The sequence below is a fragment of the Trichomycterus rosablanca genome, chromosome 23 (genome assembly GCF_030014385.1).
Source record: "Trichomycterus rosablanca isolate fTriRos1 chromosome 23, fTriRos1.hap1, whole genome shotgun sequence".
Classification (NCBI taxonomy): domain Eukaryota; kingdom Metazoa; phylum Chordata; class Actinopteri; order Siluriformes; family Trichomycteridae; genus Trichomycterus; species Trichomycterus rosablanca.
The window spans coordinates 4,836,044-4,847,516 of NC_086010.1; the positions used below are offsets into that span (position 1 = coordinate 4,836,044).

At 36.6% G+C, this 11,473-nt stretch overlaps 2 protein-coding genes across 2 annotated transcripts; both read left to right on the forward strand.

Annotated features, from left to right (window-relative positions):
- Positions 1–3,342: 3,342 nt before the first annotated feature.
- LOC134300996 (nuclear factor 7, ovary-like) lies at positions 3,343–6,674 on the forward strand. The gene is made up of 6 exons (XM_062985502.1): positions 3,343–3,729; positions 3,824–3,919; positions 4,333–4,563; positions 4,696–4,718; positions 5,628–5,746; positions 5,863–6,674. Exons 1-6 carry the CDS (start codon positions 3,343–3,345, stop codon positions 6,426–6,428), a joined length of 1,422 nt encoding a protein of 473 aa, XP_062841572.1. The 3' UTR covers positions 6,429–6,674.
- Positions 6,675–8,055: 1,381 nt separating this feature from the next.
- On the forward strand, positions 8,056–10,247 carry LOC134300764 (E3 ubiquitin-protein ligase TRIM35-like). Its single transcript, XM_062985186.1, has 5 exons — positions 8,056–8,457; positions 9,197–9,292; positions 9,376–9,606; positions 9,956–9,978; positions 10,058–10,247. The coding sequence occupies exons 1-5, from the start codon at positions 8,056–8,058 to the stop codon at positions 10,245–10,247; spliced, it is 942 nt and encodes a 313-aa protein (XP_062841256.1).
- Positions 10,248–11,473: the final 1,226 nt, after the last annotated feature.

Below are 11,473 nucleotides of genomic sequence, written 5' to 3' on the forward strand. Positions count from 1 at the left end.
AATATTACATAAAAAAAGGATTTTTAATACAGAAATGTTGGTCTACTGAAAAGTATGTACAGTATATGCACTCAGTACTTGGTCATGGCTCCTTTTGCATGAATTACTGCATCGATGCAGCATGGCATGGAGGCGATCAGTCTGTGGCACTGCTGAGGTTATGGAAGCCCAGGTTGCTTTGATAGCAGCCTTCATGTTGTCTGCATTGTTGGATCGGGTGTCTCTTATCTTCCTCTTGACAATACGCCATAGATTCTCTATGGGGTTTAGGTCAGGGGAGTCTGCTGGCCAATCAAGCACAGTGATATTGTGGTTATTAAACCAGGTATTGGTACTTTTGGCAGTGTGGGCAGGTGCCAAGTCCTGCTGGAAAATTAAATCAGCATCTCCATAAAGCTTGTCAGCAGAGGGAAGCATGAAGTGCTCTAAAATGTCCTGGTAGACGGATGCTCTGACTTTGAACTTGATATAACACAGTGGACCAACATCAGCAAATGACATGGCTCCCCAAACCATCACTGACTGTGTAAATTTCACACTGGACCTCAAGCAACCTGGATTATGTGCCTCTCCACTCTTCCTCCAGACTCTGGGACCATGATTTCCAAATTAAATACAGAATTAATTTTCATCTGAAAACAGGACTTTGGACCACTGAGAAACAGTCCGGTCCTTTTTCTCCTAAGCCAGGTAAGACGCTTCTGACCTTGTCTCTGGGTCATGAGTGGCTTGACACAAGGAATGCGACAATTGTAGCTTCAGATTTGTCTGTGTGTGGTGGCTCTTGAAGCACTGACTCCAGCCACAGTCCACTCCTTGTGAACTCCCCCCCCCCCCATTCTTAAATGGCTTTTTCTTGACAATCTTTTTTAAGACTGCGGTTATCCCTGTTGCTTGTGCAACTTTTTCTACCTCACTTTTTCCTTCCACTCAACTTTCCATTAATATGCTTGGATACAGCACTCTGTGAACAGTCAGCTTTTTTTTTGCAATAACCTTTTGTGGCTTACCCTCCTTGTGGGTGTCAATGATTGTGTAGCCTACTGAACCAGACTGAGAGACCATTTAAAGGCTTAGAAAACCTTTGAAGGTGTTTTGTGTTGTTTAGTTGATTAGAGAGTGACACCATGAGTCTACAATATTGAACTTTTTCACAATATTCAAATTTTCTGAGATACTGATTTTTGGGTTTTCATTAGCTGTAAGCCATAGTCATCAAAATTGAAAGAAATTAACGCTTGAAATATATCACTATGTGTGTAATGAATCTATATAATATATGAGTTTCACTTTTTGAAACGAATTACTGAAATAAATGAACTTTCGATGATATTCTAATTTATTGAGATGCACCTGTATTTGCAGGCAATTCCCAGCACACACAGACAGTTTTGAATCATACTGTATAACATAACATTTAAATATTTTATAACAAAATGTCATAATTTAACAATAGACTTACTGGTAAAACTATGTAAATTCAAAGCTGAAAGAATGACTGACAAGGGATTAATTTACATTAATTTATTTTTTTATTTTTTTTGGGTGAGGGGCACTGCGTGAGGGGCAATGTGTAAACATTGTATTGTCCCGGAGTCCCTGCTCATCCTGACAGGCTTGCAAAAACAGCTCCATATCCTCCCTGTGCTCCAAAACAAACAAAAAAAGGTTCTTTAGCCTCTGGGTCATCACTGTGCAGGACCTCACAGATAGCCTTCATGCGGTCCTCTTCAGTCATTGACAAAAATCTTGGCCCAGTAACATGGTGAAATTTTGACCAATCCATTGCTTAGCAATAGGTAGATCTCTCACAAATGCTGGTTCCTGCATCAGGAACAAATGAAAAGTTATCATTTTTCAGCATCACAATTACTTGTGTAATTTCTTTTCCTATGAGCATCATCAGAGTGAAACTGGCATGCATACCATAGCAGATGTTGGAGGCATGATGACAGGTGCTGCCAGAGATGCAGTCCTAGGACTTGTGGGAGGGGTAGCTACTAGAGAGCAAGTTATAAAACAGACATGCATAAATACACTTAAAATTAGTTTTAGGTTTTTTTTTTTTTTTTAAACTTACGGTATACTGTACACACTTCTCAAACGCTGTGAAGGGCAAACACTCCCTGTACTAGTGATGGGTCGGTCGCGAACCCATAAAGGCTCTTTAAAGTGAACGACGGGATCCGGCTCCTGATTGGGAGCCGATTCGGTTTTTTTCGGGGGGTTTTTTCTGTCAAAACCGCAAGTGATTGGTCAAGATACGTGGTGGCGTTTGTGTTTTTACACTGAGCAGGGGGGAGAATCAGAGAGAATCTTTTCCAAAACAGGGCAGATCATAACAGAAAGGAGAAACAGGATCAACCCCTCAAAGATGAGCTCCTTGGTTTTTCTGAATGCTAATCTTCACTAAACACTTACAAATACTGTCACCTGGATGCTGATTTTTCTTTTTCTTTTTGTTTTTCATTTATATTTTGTTGAGTGATGCTTCGTTAATGTTGTTTCACTCTAGATGCTTGTTTACTTTGTTTTGTTTATTAGGATTTTAACGTCACGTTTTACACTTTGGTTACATTCATGACAGGAACATTCACCTCACTTGCATGTCTTTGGACTGTGGGAGGAAACCGGAGCGCCCGGAGGAAACCCACGTGGACACGGGAAAGACATGCAAACTCCACACAGAAAGGACCCGGGCTCTTCACCTGGGGATCGAACCCAGGACCTTCTTGTTGTGAGGCGACAGTGCTACCCACTTAGCCACCGTGCCGCCCCACTCTAGATGCAAATTTGCAAATAATATAAACAATCAGATCTTTTTGTCCAATTGAGATGGGTCTTTGTTTTTGTATTTTAAAATTTATTGATGGAGCACATGTTCCATGTTGAGTATATAAATAAAGCAATTTAAATAACGTTTTTTTACATTAGTAATTCATTTTACATGTAATTTGGTAATTAATTAATTTAAGCAACAAAAAAATCTAAGGAGCCACTTGGGAGCCGAAAGAGCCGGCTCTTTTTAGTGAGCCGAGCAAAAAGAACCGGCTCTCTAAAAGGAGCCGAAATTCCCATCACTACCCTGTACGCCACTTGTGGAACGGTTTTGTAACGGCCGTTATAAGCCCCTCCCACTTGCGGTATAAGCCCCTCCCACTTACGGCTGGCTCCGGCCTGCAGAGATACCCACAAACCTGGTCGAATAAACTTCAGGTGTTTCCCAGTCGCCGTGTTTTGTCCGCCCAAATGTCAAAAAGAAACTGAAACAAAAGCCACAGGTTTGCTCTGCATGGTTCACTGTTCCTCACAAGCTCTCTGATCTCTCAGTAAACCTGGATAATGTCGTTAAAGCGCGTTTTCTCTGAAGAGGACTTCATGTGCTCAGTATGTCGGGATATTTTCGCTGACCCGGTCATGCTGTCCTGCGGTCACAGCACCTGTAGGACCTGCATCTGCCGCTACTGGAGAACTAAAGTCTCCCGGGAATGTCCTCTGTGCAGGACCCAGTCCTCTGATGATCCTCCAACAAACCTGGCTCTCAGACAGCTCTGTAGTACTTACCGAGAGGTGAGAGGTCATCCTGGAGCTCAGTGTGATCTTCATGGTGAGGAGCTGAAGCTTTACTGTGTGGAGGACAAAGAGACGGTATGTGAGAGCTGTTTAATGTCCAGCAGACACCTCCAGCACACACTCCGTCCTGTCAGAGAGGCAGCTGCTGAAATGAAGGTCTGATTCTTCATCTTAAAACTGTAAAATAACAGAATGAATAGGAATAAATCAGTCAGATCGTTGGTAAGTTGTGTTTTTTTGTTTACCACAGGATGTTCTTAATAGTGCTCTGAAGCCCCTGACAGTGAAAGTGAAATACATCCAAGATGCAAAGTTTACCTGTGAACAGAATGTAGATCATGTAACGGTGAGAGTGGTCACACATTTCAGCTTTATATGCACATTAACTAAACTGTTTGAAGTTTATTTATTTATTCATTCATACATTATTTTTACTAACCACTTAATCTTGGTCACGGTCATGGTGAATCCAGAGACACCTAAAAATACTGAACTACTGAAATACTGAAAAATATTTAGTACTAGCTTAAATACCAGGTTTATCTTAACACAGGCACAAGTTAGCCTACAAGTGTGTGGACACCTGACCACAAGCTTGTTGGACATCCCGGACCCATTGGGACCATGATGAAGATTAAGTGGTTATTGAATATAAATAAATACAAAGATGAATTCAGGTGAATCATGTCACCTTTGGAAATTCTTCAAGATTCCTGTTACCTTTAATTATTTTAACAGTGTTCATTTTAATTATGTTAGCACCAGGCTGACTATGTAAGGGATCAAATCACAATGGAGTATAAAAAACTTTTCCAGTTCCTAAAAGATGAACGTAAAGCCATGTTTACTGCACTGAAAGAAGAGGAAAATCAGAAAACACAGAGTCTAAAAAACAAAATACAAGAAATGACAAAAATGAGACAGTCACTTTTAAGCTCTATCTCCATGGTGAGACGTGAACTGGAGTCTGAAGATGTCAGAGTTATAAAGGTCAGCATACACAGCTTGTTTTCTTTTTTACTGCTTTTGTATCTCACTTTCTCTATTTTACTACCAATTTTTCTGCTGGAAACTTGGTGTAAAAATACATTATTTATTAATGCAAATTTTTTTATCTTACAGAATTTTTACACAACACTTGAAAAGTAAGTAAAGTTTTCATTGCTTAACTATTTTTTTTGTATTTTTTATTTTGTTTACACAGTTTCTAGAACCATATATTTTAGATCCAGGTGATGCAGTCGTACAGTGATTTTACAACCTTTATCATCCCTTTAAGTAAGGGAAAGTATTGCAAAAGAACTTGGTGGTCTAGTGATTTAAAGTAGAGTTCTAGGGGTTAAGAGTGCTGCTTACTAATGTTGTGAAAACAGCAATAGAACTGAGAATTACTCTCTTACTGCGAAGCTACACCGTTGCAGAATGGTGCCTGAAATAAGCAGCAAGATGTTTAGATCTTAGATGAGCTTGTGCCCAAAACAAATGGCACCATTTCTGGTTGTTGTTAATAAATACCTGTTTACAAATCACTGTGTGTTTTAACCAACTATCCCAACGTTTTGGAATGAGAATTTTACAACACTTGTCTTTACAGGTAGTGTTTAGATTTAGGTTTGATGTCATGCACCACCAAGAGACACAGTATGGCATTGCAGAATTTGACATGGCATAGCTTTTTTTGTCAGCTTGGGACTTTATTCCTCTTTAACCAAAGAAAGTAAACTTTGATAGAACATCCTTACTTCTACTGACTGGGAACTATTATAGAGTAGATGTGGTGTCAGCACTGTGGGACCACTGAGTTGGGGTGAAGCCAGCAATCAGTTTTGAAAGCCAACTGCCCTACAGAGTTCCTTACCGTATTGATCCTGCACACAGATGGTTTAATAAATCTGCAGGGCACTGATTTTTAAAAAACTGGGCATAGGCCACACTTTTACATTTATTGCATACACAAAGGGAAAGTGAACCTATCACATACAGTACTTTTATTTTGTTGCTAGTTTTATTAATTGTTGGTAAACAAATGTCACTGCCATATACTTTTTTTCCAGAACCCAGTACACAGTGTCTGAACCAGATGTTGCCTCCACAGAAGTGATTAATGTTGCACAGTATCTGGGCAACCTGCAGTTTAAAGTATGGGAAAAAATGCAGAGCATCATTAAATACAGTGAGTCTACTGTTCATCAAAGTTATTAAAAGAATGTTGTTACACTGTGCCTTTACTGATGACCACTTAATGTAACTTAAACAGTAGGCTACAATGATTGTATTGTTAATTCTCAGCTCCCGTGGTCTTGGATCCAAACACAGCTCATGCACAACTTGTCCTGTCTGCGGATCTGACCAGCGTGAGAAACACTGAAGATGACTCTGAAGATGACTATGAGAATATGCCGGTTCTGGACACTCCAGAGAGGTTTACCAGGTCTTTGTGTGTGTTGGCCTCTGAAGGTTTCTCTTCGGGAGTACACAGTTGGGATGTTGAAGTGGGAAACAGCACTTTTTGGATGATTGGTGTGACCAAAGAGTCTGTGCAAAGAAAAAGAGACAGTGTTTTTCCTAGTGGAGTCTGGGCTATTGGTTTTGATGACGAAAATCTGTATGCTCTATCACCTTCTGAATCAAACACACCTCTTCCTGTTGCTACCAGACCTCAGGTGGTGAGGATTTCTTTGGACATTGATGCTGGGGAAGTGTGGTTTCTAGACCCTTGCAGTAAAGTTGTTGTCCATGTATTTTCACATCATTTTACAGAGAAAGTCTTTCCATTCTGTCATAGTCTGTGCAGTTCCTCTGCTTTAAGGATTTTGCCCCTCCAGCCTTTTGTAGACCTGAGAAAACTTTATTAATGCAAAGGTGTTTATGTTTCCCACCTAAAACTCAATTTAATTAGCAGGTTACCTTTACAAGTAATGTGTATTCTTTTTGCCGTTTAAACATGACACTTGAATTGTAATTTACTGGATTGCACTTGTTCAGTTTGGTCACAGTGTGTCTCTTTACACACACTGTGTGGTACAAATGCCAAAACTCAGGTGATTTTACCTGCTATTCCTGTTTTTTTCTTTTCAACCTCTGTATCAAAATTTAAAAATAAAGCATTGTTTATTATTTTAGTGACTGATTTATAACAAACAATTACATGTAAAATAACATCAGATTTATTTTTGTTTTTTAAACTGTTATATGAAGGTATTTTATATATTATATATGTATTTTTATATATTGAGGTAATCTGTGTATTTATTAATTACTACCATATTGTGTTTTTATCTTTATTATTTCTGTTTTCAACCACACAAAGTAAAACCAGTGTCCTTTGCTCATTATCATTCTAAAAAGCTCTGAATGAGGGTTTTTGATTATTTATGACAGTGAGAGAGGTGTTTTAGGTTGGAATGTTAATGTAAGGGGCAGACTAATGCAGGGGACTGCTATTTTTTGTCTTTGGCTTTAATCAAGGTGTAAAGATTACCAGATTATGCATGAATTTAAATCCCTTGTATTCAGCTAATTTTAAATGAATACTATGCTAATTTATAAACTATATAATACTTTAAAAAATACTAACATATTTAAATGTAAGGGAACCTTGGTGATGATACAGATGCTTGAGCAACCACTGAGATGCCTTAAACAGAAGTCAACAGAAACTGAAGTCAAACATTTACATCTTTTTTGTGGTAGAGTATGCCATGTTGTGGAATTCAGTGATTTCTGCCACTTTTCTTTTTTGTCCATTTTGTGCCAAGAAAGAGACTAATATTGTAAATTGCCACCTTAAAGCCTGCAGGAAAAGAGGAAAAAGGGACTTATGGGGATTTCTCTCAATGTAGGGGCCAGTTAAAGTTTTCTTTCCATCCTTGACAAGAGATCACCGTTCCATGTAATTTTTAATGAGAGAGTAAACCTATTTATTGAATAAACACCAGCCATGCCACAAAGTTAAATGACAATCAGACTTTATACACTACCACATTCATCATCTACATTCCTGAGTGCATTATTTGAACTGGGAGATTTTATTATAATCCTCACAATAAAAATTGTAAAAGCTTTTGTTTTGACAGATAAGTAAGTTTCAAATGGTTGAAATTCAAAGATTCTGTAATCAAAAAACATTTCCCATACAAGGAAACTTTTGCATTAATTCTATTAATGTTGTAGCACGATCTAACTCCTAATACTGGATAACACCACAAGTATTAACATGTCAGAAGAACTTTTTTTTATTTGGTATACGGGTTGTGAGTGCTGTCCGGCATGATTTGCTTTATGATGTTTTGCAAATGATATGTTGAGACTGATCCTCCTTACAAGCCTGAAAATAAACCTTGTGTGTTAGGAAGGATCGCATTAGCAGATGGGCTAATCATTTTATGGCCAAAGCAAGTCAGCTGTCCTGAGGCACACTTCACAGCCTTGTTCAACATATATCTGAGTAATAAGAATATTCCAGCTCTTCGCCTTATTCTAATGGATTCAAAACTTCTTTCCTCTGAGGATTTATCCTGTCCTGTGTGCCACAACATTTTCAAGAATCCAGTTCTTCTTTCATGCACTCATAATGTCTGCAAAGTTTGTCTTTATCAGTTATGGATGTGTATGGGTTCTCAGGAATGCCCTGTATGTAAAGAACAAACCAGTGTAGCTTCTCCATGTAATGATGAACTGAGGAAGCTGTGTGAGATTGTTCTTCTGAGCAAAAGGAATAAAGGATCTTCAACAGGTTCTCCATCTGTCTGCAGTTTACACAGTGAGGAGATCAGCCTTTTCTGCCTGGAGGATGAACAGCTTCTGTGTATGGCATGTTATACATCAAAAACACATAAAGATTACCAGTGTTGCTCTATCGACTTTGCAGCACGTCAGTATAAGGTGAGACTTCCTGGATTTAGGCATGGATTTTAGAAATTTTAGACTAACAGTATATATTTATTTGTGCTGAATTTGCACTTTTCGGTTTTTCGGAAGACATGGTCTTAGGAAATCTGTACACACTCTGATAATTGATGCTTACAAATGCAAAACTCTTCACAGACCTGGGTGAGGCTGAAACCCAGGTCCTCATAAAAGTCTGTGTAGTGCTTTGCATTAGATTGTTGACCTGGGTTTAAACCTTGCCTCTGGTCACTGTCTGTAAGAGGTTTGTATTTTTTTATCAATTGGTCTCCTCTCACATTCCAAAAATAAACAGAAGGTGGATTGGCTATTCAAAATTGCCCTTTTGGGGAAGCAATAAGTATTTCTAATACAATGAGTATTTATTTCCAGTTACATTAAAATAAAAAATATTGTTTTGCTTTATGTTTTTGTATACTATGGGTATTATTTAGGAAAAGCACGATCGTAAAATGTGGTCTGCTTTATTGCTTTAGATGTTTTGTCAGTTAAGTTTTATTTTAAAAGAAGATCTGAGAAATGTAAGCTCTCTTTAGTAAAAACTTGGGAACCACATGGGTTCAAAGTGCACACATGTAATTCCCATCACTACAATAAGCTGCTCTATATGTTTTTTTCTTTTCACAATAGGCTTGGGGGTTAAAGGGAGACTTACTAATGGGGCTGGATTACTTTCATGCTAATTTAATGTTTTTGCAATGTTTGAATGTTTCAGAAAGAATTAAAAACAGCACTGACGCTCCTACAGGACAGACTTCAGGTCACTGAGAAGGTGAAATTAAATTATGATGAAAGTACACAGCACATTAAGGTGAGCAGACAGTTAGAAAGAAACCAAACATTTATAAAATATAATTTTAAAATACATTAATATTAGTCATCTTTTAATTTAAGTGTCAGACCCATCTGACAGAGAAGCAGATAAAAGAGGAGTTTGCAAAGCTTTATCAGTTTCTACAGAATGAAGAAGCAGTCAGGATTGCTGAACTGAGACAAGAAGAGAAGCAGAAGAGTCTGATAATAAAGGAGAAGATTGAAGAGACAAGCAGAACCATATCAACTCTTACAGATATTTACAGTACTCTTCAAAATGAGATAAAGGTGGAAGATTTCACTTTTATAAAGGTCATTTACTTATTATTTACCACATTTTTGGGGTATCAGCGATTAAATAAATCAATAAAAATTCAGTTGTGTTTTTTTAATGTATTATAAATGCATTACTGTCTTTATTTTCTTAAAATGATAATATTTAAAAGTTAACAGTGGTTATAGTACTGGACTAGTGAGTAAAAGGTTGCTGGCTGAAGCCCCATCAATGTCAAGTTACCACTGTTGAGCTAATAAGAGCTTATAAATTGAGCTGCATTACTGATAATTACAAGAGTTTTACAAACTATATGTAAAAAGTCTATCTATTAAATTTGTAACTGGAGTGTTTTAATATGATTTTAATGTGGATTTTTTTTTTTAGAATTTCAGAGAAATACTGGAATGGTAAGTTATCTATCCTTGTTTTTTATATTTACTGGATTTAAACGACTAATTGCATTGATTTTTGAATGTTGTGTATCAGGTACACCAGAGCTCAGTGCTCCTTGCAGGATCCACGGCTGATTTCAGGATCCCTGATTGATGTAGCAAAGCATCTGGGCAATCTGAGGTTCAGAGTGTGGAAGAAGATGGAAGAAACTGATTTTTATAGTGAAATTCTAGGACAAAGCTGCACTAAATGTCAAACTTGTGTAGACATCTCCTCTAATTAGTGATTTTAATATTTTGGCAACAGAGAGATTGGAAAATGCTCATCACCATGGCCTAACCCTTCCATTGTGTGCATGCTGTGTAGGAAGGACTCACTCTAAAATGGAAATGAAACAGCTGTTTAGGTACTAATTTTACATGGATTCAGTACAGTACTGTACAGTACATTAATTACTAATAAAATGTGCTCTGATTGTTGTCACAATAATAGAGAAATACAATCTAACTAAACTAATAACACAGACAGTTAAAATGCTCATGACTTTCTGAGTAAATATCCACAGTGCAGGGAATAAAAGTGAGTCCTTAAACTTAATAACCTGTAGATCCCACTTTAGCAACAATCATCTCTACCAAACTTTCCCTGTAGCTGCTAATAAGACACATTTTTTATAAGACACATGGACAACATGTTTGCATCATTTCTCGCTTCTAATGTGTTTCTGGGATGCCTTACGTGCACATCAAGTCATGCCACAGTATCTGGACATAGTAAGCATCTTGACCATTACAAAAAACAAATCCTTGTTTTTCAACCATTCTTTACTTTGTTTACCTGTGTGTTTGGGACATTGCTTTGTTGCTTCACCAAACGTCTCTTCAGCTTGAATATTGGTGTCCTTACATTCTGATTTAAAACGTTTTATACATCTTTGAGTTTTATTCAGTGTACAGACACTGGTTGTAAACACTGGTGTTTACTATTTCGGACGTTTTGTCCACTAGGGGCGCCAGGGCTCCACCTTAAAGAGGAAAATTATACGTTTATTTAGAAGTAAATACTAATATAACAGCAACAACAAGTAGTAGTAGTAATAATAACAAAAATAATAATAATAATAATAATAACAATAACAATAATAATAATAACAATAACAATAACAATAATAATAACAACAATAATGATAATAATTTCAATAACAATAACAATAATAATAACAACAATAATGATAATAATTTCAATAACAATAATAATAATAATAATATCAATAACAATAATAATAATAATAATAATAATAGTAATAATAACAATAACAATAATAATAGTTATAATAATAATAATAATAGTAATAATAACAATAACAATAACAATAATAATAATAATAATAATAATAATAACAATAACAATAACAATAATAATAACAATAATAATAATAATAATAATAATAATAATAATAATAATAATAATTAATTAATAATAATAATAATAAGAAGCACAGCCCAGAAG